At 38.9% G+C, this 22,874-nt stretch overlaps 1 protein-coding gene and 1 long non-coding RNA gene across 2 annotated transcripts; one reads left to right on the top strand and one right to left on the bottom strand.

The window, feature by feature from the left end:
• The first annotated feature begins 1,594 nt into the window (after window positions 1-1,594).
• Window positions 1,595-21,585, top strand: slc17a6b (solute carrier family 17 member 6b). The gene is made up of 12 exons (XM_037747365.1): window positions 1,595-2,285; window positions 4,533-4,788; window positions 6,605-6,723; window positions 8,870-8,984; window positions 10,910-10,997; window positions 11,107-11,193; window positions 11,627-11,769; window positions 11,946-12,095; window positions 13,207-13,339; window positions 13,654-13,764; window positions 15,680-15,807; window positions 17,342-21,585. Exons 1-12 carry the CDS (start codon window positions 2,224-2,226, stop codon window positions 17,681-17,683), a joined length of 1,734 nt encoding a protein of 577 aa, XP_037603293.1. The 5' UTR covers window positions 1,595-2,223; the 3' UTR covers window positions 17,684-21,585.
• LOC119474968 lies at window positions 3,824-19,606 on the bottom strand. Its single transcript, XR_005203691.1, has 3 exons — window positions 19,548-19,606; window positions 10,813-10,815; window positions 3,824-4,239 (listed from the first exon to the last, which is right to left on the bottom strand). It is a non-coding gene; the product is annotated as an uncharacterized LOC119474968 (long non-coding RNA).
• Window positions 21,586-22,874: the final 1,289 nt, after the last annotated feature.

Genomic DNA, 22,874 nt, shown 5'->3' with positions numbered 1-22,874 from the left:
GTACTTCCAAAACCAGACTTGTGTAAGTTGCATACAGGACTGCATCCAAACTAGTTGTGATGTCACAAAAATCATCTTGTACTTACAACTGTTAAGGTGAGATTTAAGGTGAGCACATAGAGATGTTCTGTCTTCAGCAGGTGATCATGAAAACAGCCTTCTGGAGTCCAACTCTGCACAGGCGTCACTCATGCGTCATTCTGCACAGTGAAACTCAAACATCCAAGAGAAGCAACAATAAGCAAGCACAGTTTTGTGGAGAAAGTGACTTAAAGAAATAAAACTAAATCAATATATAAAACATTTAGCAAAAATACACACAGTATAGTGCAAAAAAATAGCTACGTTCCAAATCGCATACTTTTACTTTTTACTTTTAGTACTACAACTGCCCTTACAAAGTACCTACTGTTGCATGCAGTATTGGGTCATACTACTTTTTCATAACATTGCTCCTTGAACTTTGACCCTCTTGCTCATCTATCTGCTACAGTGGATTGTGGGTCAGAATAGCCAGAAAAGCATGCTGGCTTGCATATTGCAGAATACGACCGAATGTAGGTAGATAGATAGATAGATGGATAGATGGATAGTAACTTTATTGATCCCTAGGGGAAATTCAAGTTCCCATCATCACAGTTCCATAGTGCAAAACATGTTAGTGAAAAGGCAAGTAAAAAAGTTAGTAGTACAAAGTACAAAGTACAAAAAAAATATACCAGATATAAAAATACAAGGAGATGAAGAAAACTGTTAAAAATGAGTATAGTGCAGGGTAACTCCAGTAGCTTAGTCTATGAAAGTGCACTGTGTGCATTATTTTAGTATGTATTAGGACATCCTGGTATTTTTGGCATACTGCATTTTATATACTAAGTACTGGGACATACAAAATAATTTTCTGTACTATGATAGTGTGAGTGTTGGAACATGAGAGCAAGATGCAGTGTCAGGTGTGACCGCCAGATGGCAGCCAATACCAACAAATGAAAAAGAAAGACACTGGTCGCTTTTTTTTCTCTTTTCTCTTTTGTCCTCTAATCGCACATCTGAAGATATAGATCTTAAAATGTTACTATTATTATTATTATTATTATTATTATTATTATTATTATTATTATTATTATTATTATTATTATATGCATTAGTAGTAGTGGTAGCCTTGGTCTGCAGAGGGATATTTTATTAGATGACGTATATATCATAATTTTGTGCATGCTTCTGGGGGAAGATGTGGTTGTCTAGGGGATGAAAATAGGTTTAAATTATTGATGGGTTCCTCCGTTGAGCAGAGGAGCTGGTTGGGTGGAGGTGGAGGATGGAGAGGAGGAGATCCACTCTGCTCATTTGGTTTCCATAGCACCGCCCTCAGGAGGGCTGCAGCTCTCATACATGGGGTTTGACTGTCCTTGTTTTTTTAAATACATTTTAATCATAAAAACGCACAAAATAAAGAAACATAATCTAAATACATAAAATTGTGTTATATATCTCACATTTTAGGCTGAGTGTAGACAGATTGAACTATAAAAAACATCCCCACCCCCACAATGTTTTATGAAATGACTAAAATACACTGACTCATATATATGTATATGTATCAGCATGTTATATTTCGACTGTGGCCTTCCTTCATGTGCGCTGAGCAGCTGGCCAGATGTGGCACGCGGAGCTGCTGTCGCTGACCTCGGTGCTGAAACACGACGTCAGATGAACCTGCGCGCACCACAGGAGACACGAGCCAGCATCACTCCCTCTTTGATTTATTGAAGCTATACTCCAAACACACACACACTTCTGCTTTAACTTTGAGCTTTTTTTATTTATTTAACCCATTCATTCTCTCTCTCTCTCTCTCTCTTTTTTCTTTTCTTTTATTCCGGACAACACATCATCCACTCCTTTTTCTCTCCGTCGTGATGATGATGGCACTCTGCGCGGCTGCTGTGCGCCAGCAGGCTGGAGGAGATGAAGATGGGCTGCTGCTGCTGCTGCTGGATGAATGAAGGCGCACACATCGTTTGATTCCTCCTCTTTATTTATTTTTTTGCGCTCTCGTTGTGAAAATTTAGACGCGCCTTTTTTGGGATAGTCGCCTCCCTGGTGGACTCAGATTCAGCGCAACTTGGTGTGTTGTTTTCCTTTGCAGCCGCTGCAGTCGGCAACATGACGAATAAGCAGTAGAAATACTAGTGAGAAATAGGCCTATAATAGAAACTGGATATGGAGTCTGTGAAGGTGGGGGTGAAGGAATTTGCAGGGAAGACCCTGGCTCATATGTACAGGTAAGGACTGGCTTGTGTTTTTTTTTTCTCATCTTGATTGGTGCGTGTGTGAGTGTGATTATTTTGCATGCTTTATTTTAACCAAGACACGAGTCAGTGATGGTTTGAAGGTCTGCAGGTCACCCAAAACTGTTTTACAACTCTCTAGTCACGCCTCTAGAAGTGAGAGGAACATTATGCAATCAAATGTGTGTGTGTGTGTGTGTGTGTGTGTGTGTGTGTGTGTGTGTGTGTGTGTGTGATGTACGTAGATGCCACTGGACTGGATGGATGAGAGCGTGCACGCAGTCAGTTGGTGCTGATGCAGGAGGGCCTTTGCGCGTGTATCTCATTAGCAGACAGACAGGTTAGACATGCAGGACGTACAGGAGACGTGCAGGATTTTGGGGGGATTCATTCATAATTTATAATGCATTTCATATTATGTGGAGAAAGAAAAAACACAATGACTCACACACAATGATACCCTGCAGCCTGGGTCTCATGTTCATTTGAAGAGCTTTTGGTCATTTCAGCTGACAGGATTGATTGGGTTTTCTTTTTTAAGACATCTTGCTAGTTTTTGCATTATTATATTTTTGCATTAAGACATGCATTTTTTTTTTTGTTCCTGTGCAACTTAATTCATTACAACCTGAAGTATAAATACAGTAAAATCACATGCAAATGAATTGATGATCTACAGAAGTGTTGGTTTCAATGATCTTTCAGTAAAACGCATGTCTTCTTCTTCTTTTTTTCTGAGGCCTTTGATTTCACTGCAAGTCATCCATTTACATTTTATTATTCGATTATTTTTTCTGTCATCATTTATTTATAAGCCCTGTTGCTTTTCATCCGTTTACAGACACAAATAATTTAAATTTTCATTTTTAATTTGAATCATTTTACGTGAATCCTGAATTTGGACAAACAGCGTGTGGCCAATAAATGTGACTTTCGTGGAAAAAAAAAAAATGGGGCTTTGAGGAATGCCCACGGTGTGTGTGTGTGTGTGTGTGTGTGTGTGTGTCTGGAGCTGCTGCTGAATGCTAATGAGTGAGAGTGAAAGTGAGCTGCTGCTGCAATGCGGTACAGTCAGAGACGTGTTAGCCTGGTTTCAGCTCCAAAGGCGAAGTTTGTTCGTTTTGTTATTATTACTAATATTATGTTTTTAAGCGCAAAATACAGAAGAACACATTTGCTTTTAATTCGTTGTTCATGTCTTTTGATGCTCCTCCTTATGGTGTGTGGCAGAAGCAGATACAGTATGGAGGCCTCAAAAAAAATCTCACATAGGAACACAAACCACCAAAGCACACAGTCCATAGTGAAATATTCACACTAGTGGGAATAAAAATGGGCCTCCTTAGAAATAGATATTTTAGATCTTTTTGGTTTTAGGTTGCTTCATCATCTCACATGATGCTATTTGATATCAGGGAACACTTGTCTAGACTCTCTCACCTCCTGGCTTGTTGCAGGGTGCTAGAGAGGAAGCAGAATATGATCGAGCTGACATCGTTTGTTATTATGATTAATATTATACAGAAGAACATATTTGCTTTTAATTCGTTGTTCATGTCTTTTGATGCTCCTCCTTATGGTGTGTGGCAGAAGCAAATACAGTATGGAGGCCTCTCCACCTATACAGCTGCTTTATTATGATGATGGTTATTCAGATTTGCCTCCTTCCTGCATTTTCTTTATTGACTTGACAAAAAACCATCTCAGATATATAGGCACACAAACCACCAAAGCACACAGTCCATAATGAAATATATAAATTTTTTATTTTATTTTATTTAAAAGGGACCATTTACAGCTTAAAACATAAATGTCACCAGATTATAGTTTTAATCTAATTCACATATGTGAGTCCCTTGGCAGGTCAAAACAAAGAAACATACTACAGTCATACAAGAAAGAACATACAAAACGCACAATACACAGCTATACACAATAGCACATCACACTTATGGTGTGTGGCAGAAGCAAACACAGTATGGATGGAGGCCTCTCCACCTATACAGCTGCTTTATTATGATGATGGTGATTCAGATTTTCTTTATTGACATGACAAAAAAAAAATCTCAAACAGGCACACAAACCACCAAGCACACAGTCCACAATGAAATATTCACACAAGTGGGAATAAAAAATGGGCCTCCTTAGAAATAGATTTTTTATTTTTTTTTTAGATTTTTGTTTAGGTTGCTTCATCATCTCACATGATGATATTTGATGAGAGAAAACTGGCTGTTGCAGGGTGCTCGAGAGGAAGCAGAAGAGCGGAGATGTGATGGAGCTGACGGAGGACGGTCGGCCTCGAGAGGCCGCGCAGAAGAAGCCGCCTCTCTGTGACTGCTACTGCTTCGGGTTGCCACGGCGCTACATCATCGCCATCATGAGCGGCCTGGGCTTCTGCATCTCCTTCGGGATCCGGTGTAACTTGGGCGTGGCCATAGTGGGCATGGTCAACAACAGCACCATCCACGAGAACGGCAAGATCATCATCAAAGAGGTGTGGCAACGGAGGCAGAGGAACCTCTGACGTAGAAAGCAACGTAGACACGAGACTGGAGACACGAGACACCTGACTCTGATTTTAGAGAAAGAAAAAAAAAAGAAAGAAAAAGGGAAATGAATTCCTCCACACATGAGATATACAGAATATATATATAAGGCCTTCTGTCATATTAAAGGTCCCATATTATATGTTTTATTATAAAGCAGGCCATTACCGGTGCGTGCATCTAGATGTAAATCAAACATGTTACATCTTTCAGGTAAGGTAAGCTATCCTTTACCAGAAGAGCAGAGAAGAGAATGAATGATGGACTGTTTTGAGCATACTTATAATCACTTATGAATCATATTGTGGTTATTTTTTATCTGTGACATCGTTACAACTTAAAGATCCCATATTATTAAAAAAGTGAGATTTTCATGTTTTTTTATTATAAATAGTGTGAAAGTATCGAAACACTCAATCCACAGGGAAATACACACAGCCGGTATTCAGAAACTCTGCATTTGAAACAAGCTGTCAGGATTTCTGCCCATTCGTGATGTCACAAATATACAATATTTAGACCCTTGACACAATTTTAAACGTAAACATTCTAAATGTGTCCCAGTTTATTTCCTGGTTGCAGTGTATGTAAATGTCATCAGCTAACAGGAAGTACACATGGACCCAAGCTGTTGCCTAGCAATGTAATTTTGTTGCAATTCCGTCAAAATGGCTAAAACGGAGCGTTTCAGACAGAGGGTAAATACAGGTATATTCAGACAGACAGTATGAGGAAAATAAAGTTGTTTTTTTTAACATTACAGCATGTAAACATGTTCTAGAAACACAAAATACAAGTATGAACCTGAAAATGAGCATAATATGGGACCTTTAAGACATAAAATCACTTTAATGGTCCCCAATAATCATTTGGCTGATTAGCTTTTTTTTCTTTTTTTTTTTTAATTGAAGTGGGTATTTGTGCGTAAAAATCCTAAAAACGTGACAAAATGCGCATTAGAGATCCTGAAATATATTGTCAGCTATAGCTTTTATAGCATATACTATTTGATTAATGTATGATGCAATTTTGAAAGGATCAATTGCATCTCTGTGTCCTGCATGAAAAGCCTAACTCATAACGTGACAGTTATGATTTAGGCTTTAGTAACAGTTGATGTTATTCTAAAGTACACATTTCATTGACTGTCTATTTGCAAAAAAACACAAACAAATCAGTTAAAAGAGACATAAGCTACATCTTTCAAAAATATGTCTAAATAAGTTGATTCACAACAGCCTATGTAAAGGTTATATTTGCATTTACATGTATAAAATGGATGCATATATTGGTTTTTTTTGCGTTTAGGCCAAATACATTATTTTATTCTTTATTTTGGATCCATTAGCTTCCACAGACTGGTCACTAGTCTTTCTGGTCCGCAGAAAAAAACAGTAAAAACAGTTCAAATCAAACTGTCAATAAAATAAGAAAAGACAAAGCAAGCCACATTTAAGGATAATAAAATATAGCCTATAATCATATCCTTTAAACATCCAGCACACAGCAGCTATGTACATGCACACAGCTCCTCAGTGACACATGAGTGAGTTTGGTGCACAGATCAATGTCATCTGATCAAAATAAACCTTTGCAGGCCTTTAATGATAAACAGGCCTATAGCTGGCTTTCGATCAATCCATTCAGAGAATAAATGTTTTTCGTTTGTTTTTTTGATTGATTTGCCTAAAAAATTGAGGTCATTTAACAATATTCAACATTCAGTTAGTGTTGCTTATTATAATATATATTTTTATCTCCCAGAAAGCTAAATTCAACTGGGATCCAGAGACGGTGGGGCTGATCCACGGGTCTTTCTTCTGGGGCTACATCGTTACGCAAATCCCTGGAGGATACATCTCCTCCAGACTGGCAGCGAACAGGTAGGAGACACTCCCACACAATCACCAGGAATACTACACGGAGACAGCTGCAGTGTGCAGGAGGAGTTAAAAAAAAAAAAAAAAATCATTATTTGGCTAATTAAACGAAATGACTGGACAGTTGGCGGACTCTCCCTTCCTCTCACTCTCATTATGTATTGTTTGTTATTTTTAAAATACGTAGGAAACGAAAACCAACACATGGGGGCTGGAATAAATCCAGACAATAATAATAATTAAAAAAAAAAACACAGCCAAGGCCAGACATAAAAAAATGGCGTCATTCTTCTTCTCTGAATTATGAATTGAAGAATCCCCATTGAGAGGCAGACAGACAGAGAGACAGACAGACAGGCAGACAGGCAGACAGGCAGACAGGCAGACAGACAGGCTCCTGGTGTCAGGGCTCTGTGCCACCTGTTAATGAGCTCCCTGGAGGAGCAGGTCTAATCTGTCCTCTCTCATGGAGACCAGACGCCAAAGGCTTTAATTCACATGAGCACAGCCAATGCACGTCACCATCATTATTACAAACACTAGAGGCTGGAATATTCATACTAGAATAATATGCTGATATGTGCCTATACATACCATGGATATAAGGCAAAATGGTTCCAGCTCAACACTATAGAGGCCTAAATCTTGACCAAGCTATAACAATGACAAAGATAAGATTAGATAAGATAAGATAAGATTAGATAAGATAAGATAAGATAAGATAAGATAAGATGAGATGAACCTTTATTAATCACCGGAGGGAAATTCAGGTGTCAAAGCAGCAACATCAGCAAACAGAGTGAAACACAGGAGAGGTAAAGGTATACAACAATTATAAAAACAATAATAGAGATATAAAAGATACAGAGTGAATGGGTGAACATAGTGTATGCAGTCCGTCAATAAATACATGTAGTATGTACAATAAATAAATGTTATATGTACATATGTGCAGTCTATAAAGTGGTATATAGGATGTATAGTGACCATTTAGGCCTTTAAATAAAAAGGCAAACAATAGCCTAATATTGACTAATCATAATTATTAATGAGTGCAGCCAATAGTCTAACAAATCTACCTGCTAACCTACCTAAAGGTTTTAATGCTCGTTTTTTGGTTTTTTTATATATATATATACTGTATATATATTTTTTTATTTCCCTGGCTGTCTGTGTGTCGCTCGTGCTGTTGATTGACACGAGGATGTAATCGAATCAATTGGTCTCGTGCCCAACAGTAGTCTCAACCGGATTAGGGTGTGCCCCCCGCGTGCACATGAGAGGGGGCGGGAAAACGTGACAGAAATGAGAACGAGCTCGGTGTTCATGGCCTTTCTGCCTCAGCTGCTATGGAAACATCATGTTTGTCATTTATTCTAAGAATTTTTATTTTATTTCCTCAATAACGCCTTAAAGCGTTTTAACAGACAGCCTCCTCTCTGGCAGATATTTAGCAAATTCAAAATTCAAAAATCAAAAATCAAAGCATTTATTTTTATGTCAGACTGAGCAGAATTATTAATTTTGTAGAAATAGAAAGAAATCAGTAAAGGTACTTGGTGTATTTGGTGGTATGGTGTAGATCAAAGGCACATCACAGCTTTGTGCAAATGTTGTAAAAATGTAAAAAATTTCAATGTGAAATTAAAATTAAAATGAATTATTCATGAAAAACACATTTTTTGAGACATTAGGGCACCAAAGTGAAAATGGTTGCTATAGGCGACACGTGCGTATCGATGTGACTGTGCGAGTTGCTCCTTAAAATATGTACCTCTATGACGTCAGAGGCGCGCCTGCCAATCAGAACTGAGGACACAACGTGCAGTTCAGCATCGATACTGATAAATGATAAGCTATACACCACAGAGGTGTTTCAATGTGACAGAGAAAGACAAAGACACTTTTAATGGCCTTTCATGTAGATTATAAATCAATGATTTTCATGGGTATTCTCTTTTAGAAAATTAAAGTGTAATTAAAAAAAAAACCAGAGGCCAATAATATTTTGCTAAAATAATTAATCTAATGTGAAATCTCAATGCTCTGCTCCCTGTCACCATGGCAAAAAGCTTAAATACATGTCAATGTCATACATTCAGTTCAGTGAAATAATAATAATAAATCAAACACATCTTATTATTTTCAGGGTATTTGGTGCAGCCATTGTGCTGACTTCGATTTTCAACATGTTCATCCCCTCTGCTGCCCGAGTCCACTATGGGTGTGTCATCTTTGTGAGGATATTACAAGGATTGGTGGAGGTAAGAGCATGTTAACGTATAAAAGATGCATTACAGCATTTTTTAAATGTTTTTTCCTTCTTTCCTAATATAAATTGTGGACAGATTTATTGTTTACACAATTAAAAATCAGCACTGAAAACATTCTCACTATTAATAGAACATATACTGGATGGTAACACATGTCTGAGGATCTGCAATAATACACTACACACAAAGGGGCTTCCTGCAAATAGAAAGCAGAGGAAAGACTGTAACATGCACTGGATATTCAGCCAGAGGAAATGAGAGACGAGCTGTATTGATCCAGTCTACAGCTGAGTGTTTGTGGGATAGTCCAGCTTCCTATGATGCTGTCACACTTTGTCTCCTGGAAACACAACTGGTTTACAAATAGATGCAAAGGAAAATGCTGATAGACAAAAGCACATCAATCCTCTGGCTTCATCGTGAAACATGACACCCAGATATATACAGCATGCTGTGTAGCTGATGTTGAGGAAATGTGTCTGTTATTGTGCAAAATACAGACAGCTGATACTACAGTTCTTACGTATGCAAATGTGTCATGAAATGTAAAGATGAAGATGTTAGGCATCATTTGTATAGGCAGGGGATCATTTTTTTAGGACAGTGGAACAGTGTTTTTTGGACAAATGGTATGAAACGCTTAGTCATGATGGTAGATAAATCTTTCACCAGTAGCCTCATGCTGCAGCACATCTTTATTGGAGGCTAAATGATAGATTTGTATCAGTTTTCTGAAGAATAGATAAATAAGCACTGCACTGCTCTCCTAAGAAAGTCCATGCAGATTGTATTTAACGTCAGCACGGTTTGTTCAAATTAGTGTCTGATGAACATTTAATAGCTGCAGGGCTGCTCTGCTCCATGAACCGCTCATCAGGTCCTCTTTGCTCATGGCTCCGTGGCAATTTGTTCATGGTAATTACAGGGGTGAAAATGTTAATTTTTGTTAGTTATTATATCAGACATCTGTTGGTTCATGTTCATATCTTAAAGGGTATTCCCTCATAGATTGTTAGTTCATCCTAGGGCTGCAACTAACTTTCTTATTTTAATTGGCGATTAATCTGTTGATTTTTTAGCCGATTAATCAATTAGTTGTTTGGTCGATAAAAAATGTCAGAAAATGTCGATCAGTGTTTCCCAAAGCCCAAGATGACGTCCTTAAATGTCTTGTTTTGTCCACATCTCAAAGATATTCAGTTTACTGTCATAGAGGAGTAAAGAAACCAGAAAATACTCACATTTAAGCAGCAGGAATCAGAGAATTTTGTCTTTTTTTTCTTAAAAAATTACTTAAATCGATTATCAAAATAGTTGCTGATTAATTTAATAGTTGACAGCTAATTGATTAATCATTGCAGCTCTAATACACTCAAATAATCCAGAAATACAACTTGAATGGGAAGCATTATAATGCCTTTATAATGTTGGAAATGGATGTAAAAAAAATGGTTTAATTTCTAATTAGGTAAGGATTTTGAGAGCATTATTACTATGATACTGTGCTGGATCAATCAAAAATGGGTGCAAACTAATTCCTATAATCTGTCCATTGTACAAACCTGTATATTTATTTTGGTTGTGTCTAGAAGGTAACCTGCAAATTGCGAAAACTTGAAAAATACTCTCACGAGACTCGCTGCCCGACGACCTATCCTAACCTTAACCATTCAAGGTCAATGCCTAACCTTAACCATCTTGCAAGAGCTTCGCAGTTTGCATGCTACCTTCTAGCCACAACCATATTTTTTCTCCAAATGCCAAAAATGGCCAACATGGAGCATTGACCACTCTCATTGAATACATACATTTCCAAAACAATCTGTGTGCATCAGGAGTTCCAGTCTGCTCTAAACTGTTTTTGCACGTTTCTTCACCGTGAGTTAACACAGACTGTTGCTGTGTGCTGTGTTTAGGGAGTGACCTACCCGGCATGTCATGGCATCTGGAGTAAGTGGGCTCCTCCGCTGGAGAGGAGTCGTCTGGCCACCCTCTCATTCTGTGGTAAATACTCATTTCTCCTATTGACATTTAGAAATTGGGTTCATGAATGTTCTATATACAGTAACTGTATTGGTTAAGAAGGTGACTGTGTTGTCTCGCTCTCTGTCAGGCTCTTATGCTGGTGCTGTGATAGCGATGCCTCTGGCTGGGATCCTGGTTCAGTACTCAGGCTGGTCCTCCGTGTTCTACGTCTATGGTAAGATTGATTGATGCTGCATGTGTGTGTGTGTGTGTGTGTGTGTGTGTGTGTGTTGCACAAGTGAATATGAGATGAGGTCTGTGGTGAAATGATGACAAAAAGGTGGAAAAATGTGTGGCTAAAGTGTTTTAAGCTTGTTGAAACCTTTAGAGTTTGACACACAGTGAAAGTCAAATGGATTTATCCGGGCAGACTGCGTATTGATTTCCTCCCCCCGATGTTTTGGTGTGTCAATAAATAACCCCCCATGTTTCTCTCTGGACTGGATACAGTTAGCTTTCCTGTCTGCGTTTTATTCTCTCAGGCATTTTGGAAAAGATCAGACAAACCCTCTTTGTGTGTGTGTACTCACCGCTGAGGTCAAGACTAGCTGCGGTGCTGTGTAATTATCTTAAGTTCTGACATGTTTTTCTGTCTGTGATATATGCAGGAGTCTTCGGCATCTTCTGGTACATGTTCTGGATCCTTGTGTCTTATGAGAGCCCTGCTGAACATCCTACCATCACTGATGAGGAACGCTGTTACATCGAGGAGAGCATTGGAGAGAGCGCCAGGCTATCGGGTCCTGCCGAGGTAACATCCTAGACTTAAGGAAGACAATAAATGTAATTTACTGCACTCTTTGTTTTCAACCTTTTATGTTGTAAAGGGTACTAGAACACCAAGCTACAGTTTAACCATTTGTTTATTGTCAGAGAGACACTATCAAACATGTATAAAATTCAATCCTTTGTGATAATCTATTTCAGAAATTCAAGACCCCCTGGAAGAAGTTCTTCACCTCGATGCCCGTCTATGCAATCATCGTGGCCAACTTCTGCAGGAGCTGGACGTTCTACCTGCTGCTGATCAGCCAGCCTGCATACTTTGAGGAAGTCTTTGGCTTTGAGATAAGCAAGGTGAGCTTACAGTACAAGTCAAGTGACAAACATGGAGCATGACTTAAGAGATCAATACATGATAGATTAAAATGCTATGGAAAAATTACACAACACTGGTGCCAGATGTTTTAGAGCTGAGCATGTGACGCTTTGCTCCTGGAATGATTCATTATCCAAATCAATGTCAGTGCAACTGTTGGCCTCATGAACTGCTACATTACATAACAAGGCAGCATCGGTTCACAAAGGATACAAAAGATTGTCAAAGTTACTGCTCTCACAAATTACTTGACGCTGATGTTTTTTTTTTTTTTAGAAGTGAAATTGCATGGTTTCCTTTTGTAGTCCGAGTAGTATTGACCAATCACGTTCGAGCAGGCTTTGTTAAAAAGTCCATGTGGAGAGCAAAAGAGGCGGAACGCATTGGCTGAAATGCAATCTGGGAACCCAGCAGCTATCATCCTAAAATGATTTAGCTTTCCATGGTTTAAATTTAGCTTGTAAACTGGCTGCTTTACAATAATACTAACATCTCAAGTTGCTAATCGGACGGTAAACAATGAGCAGCACACGGAAAAGGAAGTCTTGGCCCGGATAACCGCTGGCTGCACCAGAACCCCAGAAATATAGCCCTTTGCCCCCAGAGACTTTGTCAGAACGATATCCGATGGGATCCGAGATTGGGTGTAAATGGATATTATGCTAACTCTTGTACAAATCATCAAATGGCAACATTTCTGTTTAATATTGTACATGATCTCATAAAGCCCCTAAAAACATTATTTCATTTCTTAAGTATTTATAACATTAAATATTCATGATTGTGTAATGATGATTTTAATTAAGTCATTAACACTCAGGAACTCACTAAAATCACCCTATTTACCATAAAGTACACTATATTTACCCAAATTTATTCACTATAGTGCCCTCAAAAATTTAGACAATGGAACAAAAAAGTAGTGTCCATGTCAACAATCCCACAATGCAATGCTGCATTTTATAGATGAAAAAGAAGGAAAAAAAAAATGACATACACTAAATGATGTATTTCCTCAGAAAGGCCTCATGAATTTATTGTGCTGTCTTATCAACTGCAGCTGAATTGATTTCCTGCATGTGGTTGTAGGTCGGCATGCTGTCCGCCCTGCCACATTTGGTGATGACCATCATCGTGCCCATCGGCGGCCAGCTGGCCGACTACCTGCGCAGCAGGAACATCCTGACGACCACCACTGTCAGGAAAATCATGAACTGTGGAGGTGAGAAGTCTGAACCGAGGATGAAATATCATTTTCCACACCTCTCTCTGCACAGCGACAGGGTGTTAGATCCATACTGCTCTTCTTGTGGTTGCTCATCGCTGCCAGAGAGATACTTGTGTTTATATTTTAACTGTTCAATACTTAGTTGACTCGCTGATTGTGACTGTGCATTGATTTCATATCTGTCACTTACGTAATTGATTGCAGGCCATGTATCATGCTTAATTCAATTGGCACCGCGATGACCAACAGCCCTTGGGCTTTGTGTGTGTGTGTGTGTGTGTGTGTGACCTGCTGTCTGTCTCTGCCAGGATTTGGCATGGAGGCCACATTGCTGCTGGTGGTGGGATATTCCCACAGCAAAGGGATGGCCATCTCCTTCCTGGTGCTGGCAGTGGGCTTCAGTGGATTTGCTATATCAGGTTAGTACAAGTAAAACACACTTACTGCTCAATCAGAACGTAATTTATAATTTAGTACTATACATACTGGAGTTAAAATGACGTGATTACAGTTGAGGGGTTGTTTTACTGGGTCTAATGTAGTGTGGCTTTGGATAGTTTTCCCAACAGAAGGGCTGAATGGATTTGGGGAGTCTAAGAGGAGGCTAGAAGACACATGTGAAGGGGATAAATATGTGACTAATACCTTTTACTACAACAACTGTTTGTTGTTACTGTACTGTATATTGGCATGATTTTGAAAATAAGCCAGTGCTTTGTAAATAAGGTGAACAGTGAAATTCAAATGTGTAGATAAAGAAATAGTTTTAACTTATTTGTTTTCTTGCTGAGTTAGATGAGAAGATCGATACCTCTCTAATACTTTAGAGTTGTGTAGATCTTCTCATCTAACTATTTGTAAGAAAGAGAACAAGTACTTTTTCCAAAAGGTACAATTCTTGGATCAGACCTTTAGTGGGGCTCAGCCCCTAGTGAGAATGTGTAATGTGTACAATCAAGGGCGTAGGTTTAGTTTTTTTGAGAGTCAAACACTTCATTTCCTGCATTCTGATGATTATTTATGCACCAATTTCTGCATTTTCTGCACCAAGTTATGGTGGAAATGTCTTTATGTCTTGAGGTCAGAGGTCCAGGGACCCCTTTGAAAATCGCCATGCCAGTTTTTCCTCACCAAAATTTAGACTAACTTCAGAGCGTTATTTAGCCTCCTTCCCGACAAGCTAACATGAAATGGATGACACCTTCCTTAGGTTTTCTAGTTTCATATACAGTATGAGACCAATATCTTCACTCTAGCTTTAAGACCCCACTTAGCTACAGCTTCTTAAAGACAGTAGCCTAATGTTCACAGGTATTGCTGGTACTCATGCGGGTCTCAGAGGGTTTGATAATTATTTTTTTAGTGGTGCTGAGATGAAATTTAGGTGGGCTTGAGTACCCCTAAAAAGAGTCTAAAATCGCCAATGGAAACAAGACCTTTGCTTAAGTAGTTGATAATCCTGTACTTCCAGTCGAAACTTCCTTTTCTATATAATTTCTCTAACGTTGTTAGGTTAGAGTAAACTGAGAGCATGTAGAAGTGGTGAACATTATACCTAAACTCGAGTTTCTTTGATGATAAGACTATATAGTTGGTTTTTATTTTCTTTCCAGACTATTTGTCATGTGACTATGAGTGTGGGGATTATAACATATTATAACAAACAGCGTTGAAATGTATTTGAAATTACAGACAGTTTTGTCTAACAAAACATCCCAAGCAGTGGTGTGTTGCTGTTATTTGATAAAATGATGTAGTGTTCTCTTTCAAATTGTATTTGCAGCACCCAAATAACACCAGCACTGAGCTTAATCAATATTTGCTGCGTAGCTACAGACTTCCTTAAGACATCATATTTCAGATATTATTTATAACACATTTTATCTGACTGGCAAAATGAACCTTTCTTCAGCCATTCATTCAACAGATCGTTCCATGTTTATGCTCAGGTCTGTGACTGTGTGCAAAATCAGTTTTCTTGCCTGTTGTTCCTGAGCTTTCTGCCGGAGTGTTTAATAATTCAGTGCTAGCTGTCTCGGGGGGTTTGCCAGCAGGCGGTGTGAGGCAGATCGCGAGGACACTTACTCATTCAGCCAGTCAGGGTGGGGGAGGAGGAGGAGGAGGATGTGTGGCGAGTTGCTGCCTATATTCTGCAACAAGATGGTCACCGTTTGTGCTACTTTTATCTACAACTGTCCTGATTTTCATGCTTTTATTACTTGATACATACTGTCACAGTGGTTTGGCATTTAAATCTGGTTGTCTGGCCTTGTCCTAATTCAAAAAGGTAAAATGTATCAACAATATTGTAAATTGTATGTGTTTCTCCATCAGGCTTTAATGTCAATCATCTGGACATCGCTCCACGCTACGCCAGTATCCTAATGGGCATCTCTAATGGTGTGGGGACCCTGTCTGGGATGGTGTGCCCGATAATTGTTGGTACTATGACAAAGAACAAGGTATGAGCTTCTCCATTTAGGCACCAAACAAGGCAGCAATAAAGATCCTCTCATTTCATGTATGCAGTAATTCTTAAAGATCTTAAAGACCTACAACACTTGAAGTCCCCCTATTTAGCATAAAGCTAAATAAACAGTATATACAGTTTATATACTGCTTGTAATTGCTAAATATGGCGGCGTTAAAGTCAAGTGTTAAGACGTCTAATCAGTAAATGCATTTTTTTTGTTCTCAGCAGCACTTTCATCATCATTTTCTGTGTTGAATATAACCATAATAGATTACAAAATAAAACAAAACAAAGATATTTATAATAATTTAATGCAGACATTTTGGGACATGATTTACTAATAACACACAGAGAGCGCACCGGCCGAAATGCAATCTGGGAACCCATTGTCTATCGTCTGACGATGATTTCGCTTTTTATTGGTTTAAAATTAGCTTACAAACTGGCCACTTGTGAAACAATCCGGCCTTACACGTCATCTCTCAACTCCAATTCCAGTCTCCCATCTCAATCCAATCTTACATCCCGGACATCCGCTAGCTACACTGAACACCAGAAATAAAGCCCCTTGCACCCAGAGGCTTATCCGTTGTCAGGCCGATGGCCGATGGGTTCAGAGATTGTTTAGAAAGGCTGAATAATGTCTTCAAACTGCTGGGCACTGTAGTTCTTAGCAAACATTACTCAAACAGAAGTAAATTGTGCATTTGTTAGGGACTATTTTCAGCTGCAAAATAATACACATTTGGGGAGCTAGTGAGAACTCACAGCATCAGGATGGTAAAGTATACGTTGGTGGTAATGATTTTAATAGTTATTGGACAACAATGTCTCCGGCAGACAGACAACACTTGTTGGTGAGATCTAATGGGATTTCTTCACAATAAGATAAATGTAAAAAAATATTTTAAAGGAACTGTTTGTAACTTTTTACAGGTAAAAATCTACCGGATCAGGATCCCATGTGCTTGCATATGCGCTCACTCCACACTGCAGAAGAGTTAGTTTAGCTCTGAGAATATGTAGTGAATGTACAGTGGACGTTTGTGCAGAAATAACTGCTGCAGCTCCTCCAGACCAACAGAGGTTTTCCGTGTCTTGTGAAGTGACGGGGCTCCGCAGCGAGTAACGTTATCGCCTCCGACCGGGTGCCGGTGTCTCCCTGCGGTCGCAGTCGGGAGGCGATAACGTTTCTCTTCCTGCTGCAGCCCCGACACCGACCCGGGGGGCTGAAGCAGGAAAAGTCAACACTAGGCTCAACAGTGATTCATGGAGAGACCTTCGTCTGGTCAGCTAACATTACTGCCAGGCAGGTGAAATATAGAGTGATATTGTGGCTTTAGCTGACGTGTGTCGCCTCATTGTTTTGAGCGATGCTCGTTCATGTCTATTTAGAGCGAGCCCGACGCTGACTTTCGTTGACTTAACAGCCACAGGTGTCGCTGTTAACAAGCAATTCTGAAAGTTACAAATAGTCCCTTTAAGGGGTTAAAAACAACTTTTTGTTTCCCTTCCCTCTTCAGACTCGAGAGGAGTGGCAGTCTGTGTTCCTGATCGCCTCCATGGTGCATTATGGGGGCGTGATCTTCTATGGAATCTTTGCGTCGGGAGAGAAACAGCCGTGGGCCGACCCAGAACTGACCAGCGAGGAGAAGTGCGGCTTTATAGACGAGGACGAGCTGGCAGAAGAGACGGGCGACATCACTCAAGGTTACGGTGCCCTTGGGGGTACGGCTAAGTCGTACGGCGCGACCACGCAGGTGAACGGCGGCTGGGCGTCAGGCTGGGAGAAGACAGAGGAGTACGTCCAGGAAGAAGCACAGGTCGGAGGCTACGGATACAGGAAGGATGAGGGATACTCCTAGACCAAACACACATTCACTGACACATGAGTAGACTTGAGTGTGCATCAGTTTAGTCATAAAAAATATCGACAAACGAGAAACAAGAAAAACTACAATCCATTGTTGTATTGTTTGCACAAATTCAAAAAAGAGAAAATCAAAAAAGAATCAACTTAATGTAAAAATTAAAGATATTGGATTAATAGAGGTGTAACACATATCAAATTGGCAGTCTGTAAATGTATTATTATGCATATTGATAATAGATATATTCGTTTGGAGTGCAATCGTATGTACAGGTGAACATTTTTATCCCATCAGCCGAGGCTTCCTGACCACACTGAAGCCCGTAGGGTTAAATCAGAGCCGAGCCCTTATTTATCAAATTAACTGTTACAGTACGACGTCCTACAAGCCAGCCATTACAGTGTATAGATACGTCACTGCACAGCATCGTAGACAGAAACTAGACACTCTGTTGATATAGATTGTACTGTATCTCTCCTGAATGCACTCAGAGTAGTGTGTCCTTTTAATGCACAATATGATGATTTTTGTTTCCTTATCGCTGGCTTCTGTGTGTGTGTAAAAGTCCTCAACATGTAGGTGACCTGAGATTTGAGTGGCACTGTTTGGTTACTTGCATATAAGGTAAAAAAAGAAAATGTCTGTCTAATGTTTGCTACATGTGATTCATTTTGTAACTCAGTACCTCTTGCATTTGATTTCTAGCGTTATCAACCCGTCACATCTCAGCAGTGTAGTGCAGGAGTAAAGCCATCCTCATCATTATACTATTACTGTCAAAAGTCAGCCGATTGGACTGTTATCAAGCCATTAAACAGGCATTATCTGTCAATATAAGCACCATAGATGTGGATCAGTAAGAGCCTACAACACTCAATAGTAGGTTTTATCATCTATTAACAACAGTAGATCACCGAAAGAAGGTATAAAAAAACACCTAGCGACTGTAGTAATTATGACAGGAGTAGTAGCAGAAGTCAGATGCTGTAGTATAGGCAGCATGAAACTCCATATCCTGTGTGAAACCAACAACATGTAGCTGTCTTTGTGCTCACAAGCACTGAGTTTAACCTTCACTTTTGCAAAGTAATTATTTTAAGCCAAATCACAATGTTTTTCCCTTAACTTAACTAAGTGTTTTTGTTGCCTAAACCTAACCTTTTCTCTGTGTTCAAAATGTAAAGTCTCATGTAGTTTTAAATGTTAGAACATGTTGCTTTTAAATTTGGCTTTCACTTTTACATCGTAGTAGACGTAGTATACATAATAGGCCCCTACTGACCCACATGTATGGTGCTTATAGCGACTGATAACGCTTACTTAATGGCCTGATGACAGTTGAATTGGGTGCACCAGTCTAGTTGTACTAATGCATTGTTGAAAGATTTGTCTTAACTAAAATATATAGTACTAAAATATATAAATATACAGAGATAACTAGAGAATCAAGATGTAGATGTTGGTCAATAGGGGCCTACTACACCCACTAGTAGGTTTTATTATCTACTCACATGGTGGATCACCGAAAGAAGGTATAACAGAAGACAACAGCGACCTCTATTGACCATAGTAATTATGACAGGAGAATAAGCGGAAGTGAGGCGCTGTAGTAGACAGCGTGATACTCCATATGGAGTGGAGGTCGGGGGCGACATATGGGACACAAAACACAGGGCTTTCACCCAGGAGATCAGGATTTGCATCCCATGTGATGCCAACAACGTGTCGTTGTCTTTGCGTTAAGTTTTACTTTCACTTTTGAAACGCAGTTGTTTTGAGCCAAAACACATGTTTTTCCATAAACTTAAGTGGTTTTATTGCCTAAACCTAAATAGATTGTTTTCATTGTGTTGAAAACGTAACATTTCATGCAGTTTTACAACATGTAAGAACGTGTTGCTTTTCAGTTTCGCTTTCACTTTTACAACGTTGTAGGCGTAGTAGTAGTTCCCTACTGACCCACATGTACAGCGACCAATAATGCCTATTTAATGGCCTTATAACAGTCGAATCGGGTGCAAAAGTCTAGTTGTACCAATGCATTGTTGAAATATGTGTCTAAACAAAAACATTTATGACAGAGATAACTAGAGAGTAAAGATGTATAAGAGTTTATAGATTAAATTTAGACCAAGAGGTTCACGATCATACACAACCTTATTTAAGAAGGGTTTGTGCAATTCAAAGACTTTGGTAAAGTACAGAAGATTAGCCAAAATCAGTATGAGAGTCTTACTATATTAAAATAATGTGAAAGATATTTACATGATCAAATGGATAAAAGAGTAATTTTAAAGTTAAAGCCCTGAAAACTAAGTATTCCTCTATAAAATTGTACATTCATGAAAAAAAGCTACAATCAAAGTTTTAAAAAAAGAAATATATCATGTGAAGTAATCAATACTGTTGTTCATGTATGATTACATTATTTAAAGTGAGAAGCCGATGAGAAAATATGATTTCGGGGTTTTTAAAACTAAAGGGAGAAGAGTTTGAAATGTCAAAATGACATTATATAAGTTGAACATTCCCAAACAAGTATTTGAGTGTTTACATGAATATATACTTGTTTACATAAATATATACTTGTTTACATGAATCTATACAGTTATAGAGACGATACAGCAGGAGGGGCGATCACAAATGAATGCAATTTGGACAAACTGCCATTTGTCCATTTCCATTAGAGAATGGAAGTGAGATGACACAGTTTATGAGTTGATGTATAATGTAGTGATCTGTCTTTATGGGAGTCTGGTGATGAAAAGTGTTTCAGTCTCCTGAATAGAAAGAACAAGCAAACACACTCCTGAATATGTTTTGTCCTCATTCTGCACTTACACTGACCAGGTCTGAAGGGGGCCAACTTTGTTTCATTTGTCTGTGGAGACCTTAAGTCAGCACTTCACAATATAAATGTGTGTGTGGATGTGTATTTATGCATGGAACAACGTGGAATTTGTAGTATGTCCTTTTTTACGTTTCTTTTTCTTTCCAACTTATTTGTCTTTGTCTCAGAAACTGTTACTGATGCTTCAATTTCTTTGCACAATCAACCAAAGGTGAAGAGCAGAGCTGGGTTTTAGCTGGAAGTCCAATATTTTTTAAAAGGGAGTACAGACCATCAGCAGCAGCGAGGTTCCAGCGTATATATACGGACCCGTGTGTGTGCAGGTGGCACCAAAACATTACTCAGTGTACAAAGCAATAAATCCATAGTAACAGTTCTGGTCAAAACAGTCATGAACAGTCATTATGTAAACATTTTTTTATGCATTTGTTTAACAGTCGTGTTTTTTGTGATAACAAATGTAAAAAAAATAAACACTTGTAAAGAGAAAAAACAAAAATATATGTATAAAAAATATAGTAATAGAGTCCAACACAAACGTCTTTGACAACAAGGAAGTGCAAGGAGTTTGTGACGGGGCTGCTCACCAGATGAGAATGATACAAAGAGCTCCGTCTGAGAAGCGGATGCTCTTCTTCTTCATGTTCTGTTTTTGTTTTGGTGTGGTCCACATGGACTGTGTGCTGTTGTTTCCTCCCCTCTCTCTCTCTTTCCTCACGTTTTTAGTTTGATTAATGTTCTCAATCCAGTGGCTGGACCCCCGCTGCCCTACTTAACCACATGTACCTCCTCCCTCCCCCCTGTTCAACCCTGATTTCATTGTCACAATATTCGTCGACATTAAGGATGAAACCTAAACAGGCAATTCTACATTTTCAAAAATGACAAATGTGCAACCTGAAGTAGTTAAAAGTTTCCTGTTTTTGTGCCTCTGAAGTTACAGTGTGATTCTATGGCTTCTGTTGCTGTGTAAATTATTGAGAGGTTTGTTTGTGTAGAAATGAAATACTCTATATCCTTTTTTGATAAAAAAAAATCAAACAAATCTGTGTGTGTCCCGAGTATTTGTGGAGAACAAATAATGAAACACGTCAGACAGTGTTGAAGAACACAACATACAGAAGAGTATTGTCTTTTCATTATAATTATTATTATTACTACGCATTACACTTAATGCTGAATTCACATGTTGCTAATAACTCAAGTTGTTAAACCTGCAAAAGCTGATCATTCTGTCCAGGCTGGGGCAACAGAAACCATTTGTGAACACAATCATCACCTTTTAAGTTGATATGGTGAGCTTGCTAGCAAACAGTTGCTTCTTTACTGTACACATCCAGCGGTTAGGCTCTGGAGAATACATTTGGAGTTGTGTTTCTGGTCACCTGATGAATGTAAGTTTTCTCTTTTAGCTCTGTTTTTGGTCTCCACCAACTCCTGAGGGAAATATCAGGCTCTTTAGCTGCTAAATGCTGCACTAGATATTTCACCTCCATGTGGAGTGGATAGAATACTAATCATTGTCAGTAGCCCGAAAAAGCTACAATCATAGAATGAAGTGATATTATGAACAAATGTTGGAAAATTGAATTGTTTGGAGGCAAAATATTCTTTGAACATTTAGCTTTATTATGTTGTTCATCTTTAAAGGTGCTGTGTGTAGGATTTGGTGGCATCTAGTGGTGTGGTTGCAGATTGCAACCAACTGAGTACCCCTGCGCTCAGTGGACATGGGGAACAGTTGAGCAGGTGGGCGGGGAAGAGGTTACAACAGGGCAGGAGGGATTGGCTGGATGTGGTTAGTCAGGTGACTGGGACAGGTGGAAAAGTCTGATCAGGTGGCGAAGTTGAGAAATGACAATCAAGGGCCCAAATCCCAACGACCTCACTTACTGACTCACAGACTTTGAGGCTCGTTCCCGCAAAGTCTGTGATTATTTAGGGCTGCCTCACTGTCATATCATCTAGTCCTTGAGGGCTCTCTTGCAGAGATTTTGAGTCCTTTATGAACACTTTCCATAAGTTCACATTTCTGCAGACTTTGCCTGAGGGAATTACCCACAATTCATAGCATTGTGAGGTTAAACACAGGGTTACCATGGTTACCAAGGAAAGCTCGAAGGCGTAAAAAAGAAAAAAGGTAAACAAAGAGGATGGTACATGGGTGATCAACCAGGCATATTTAAATTTACACAGAAACTTAACATAAAAAAACACATAAAATCAGAGGAATGCAGCATTAGACTGTATTACACACCTGGTTTATTCATCAACCACTTCTTTTAATTTTGCTTAATGAAGTTTAACAAAAACAAGTACATTTTTTTTTTTTTT

Source organism: Sebastes umbrosus, chromosome 2 (genome assembly GCF_015220745.1).
Source record: "Sebastes umbrosus isolate fSebUmb1 chromosome 2, fSebUmb1.pri, whole genome shotgun sequence".
NCBI classification, from domain to species: domain Eukaryota; kingdom Metazoa; phylum Chordata; class Actinopteri; order Perciformes; family Sebastidae; genus Sebastes; species Sebastes umbrosus.
This window is presented reverse-complemented; position numbering and strand designations above follow the sequence as displayed.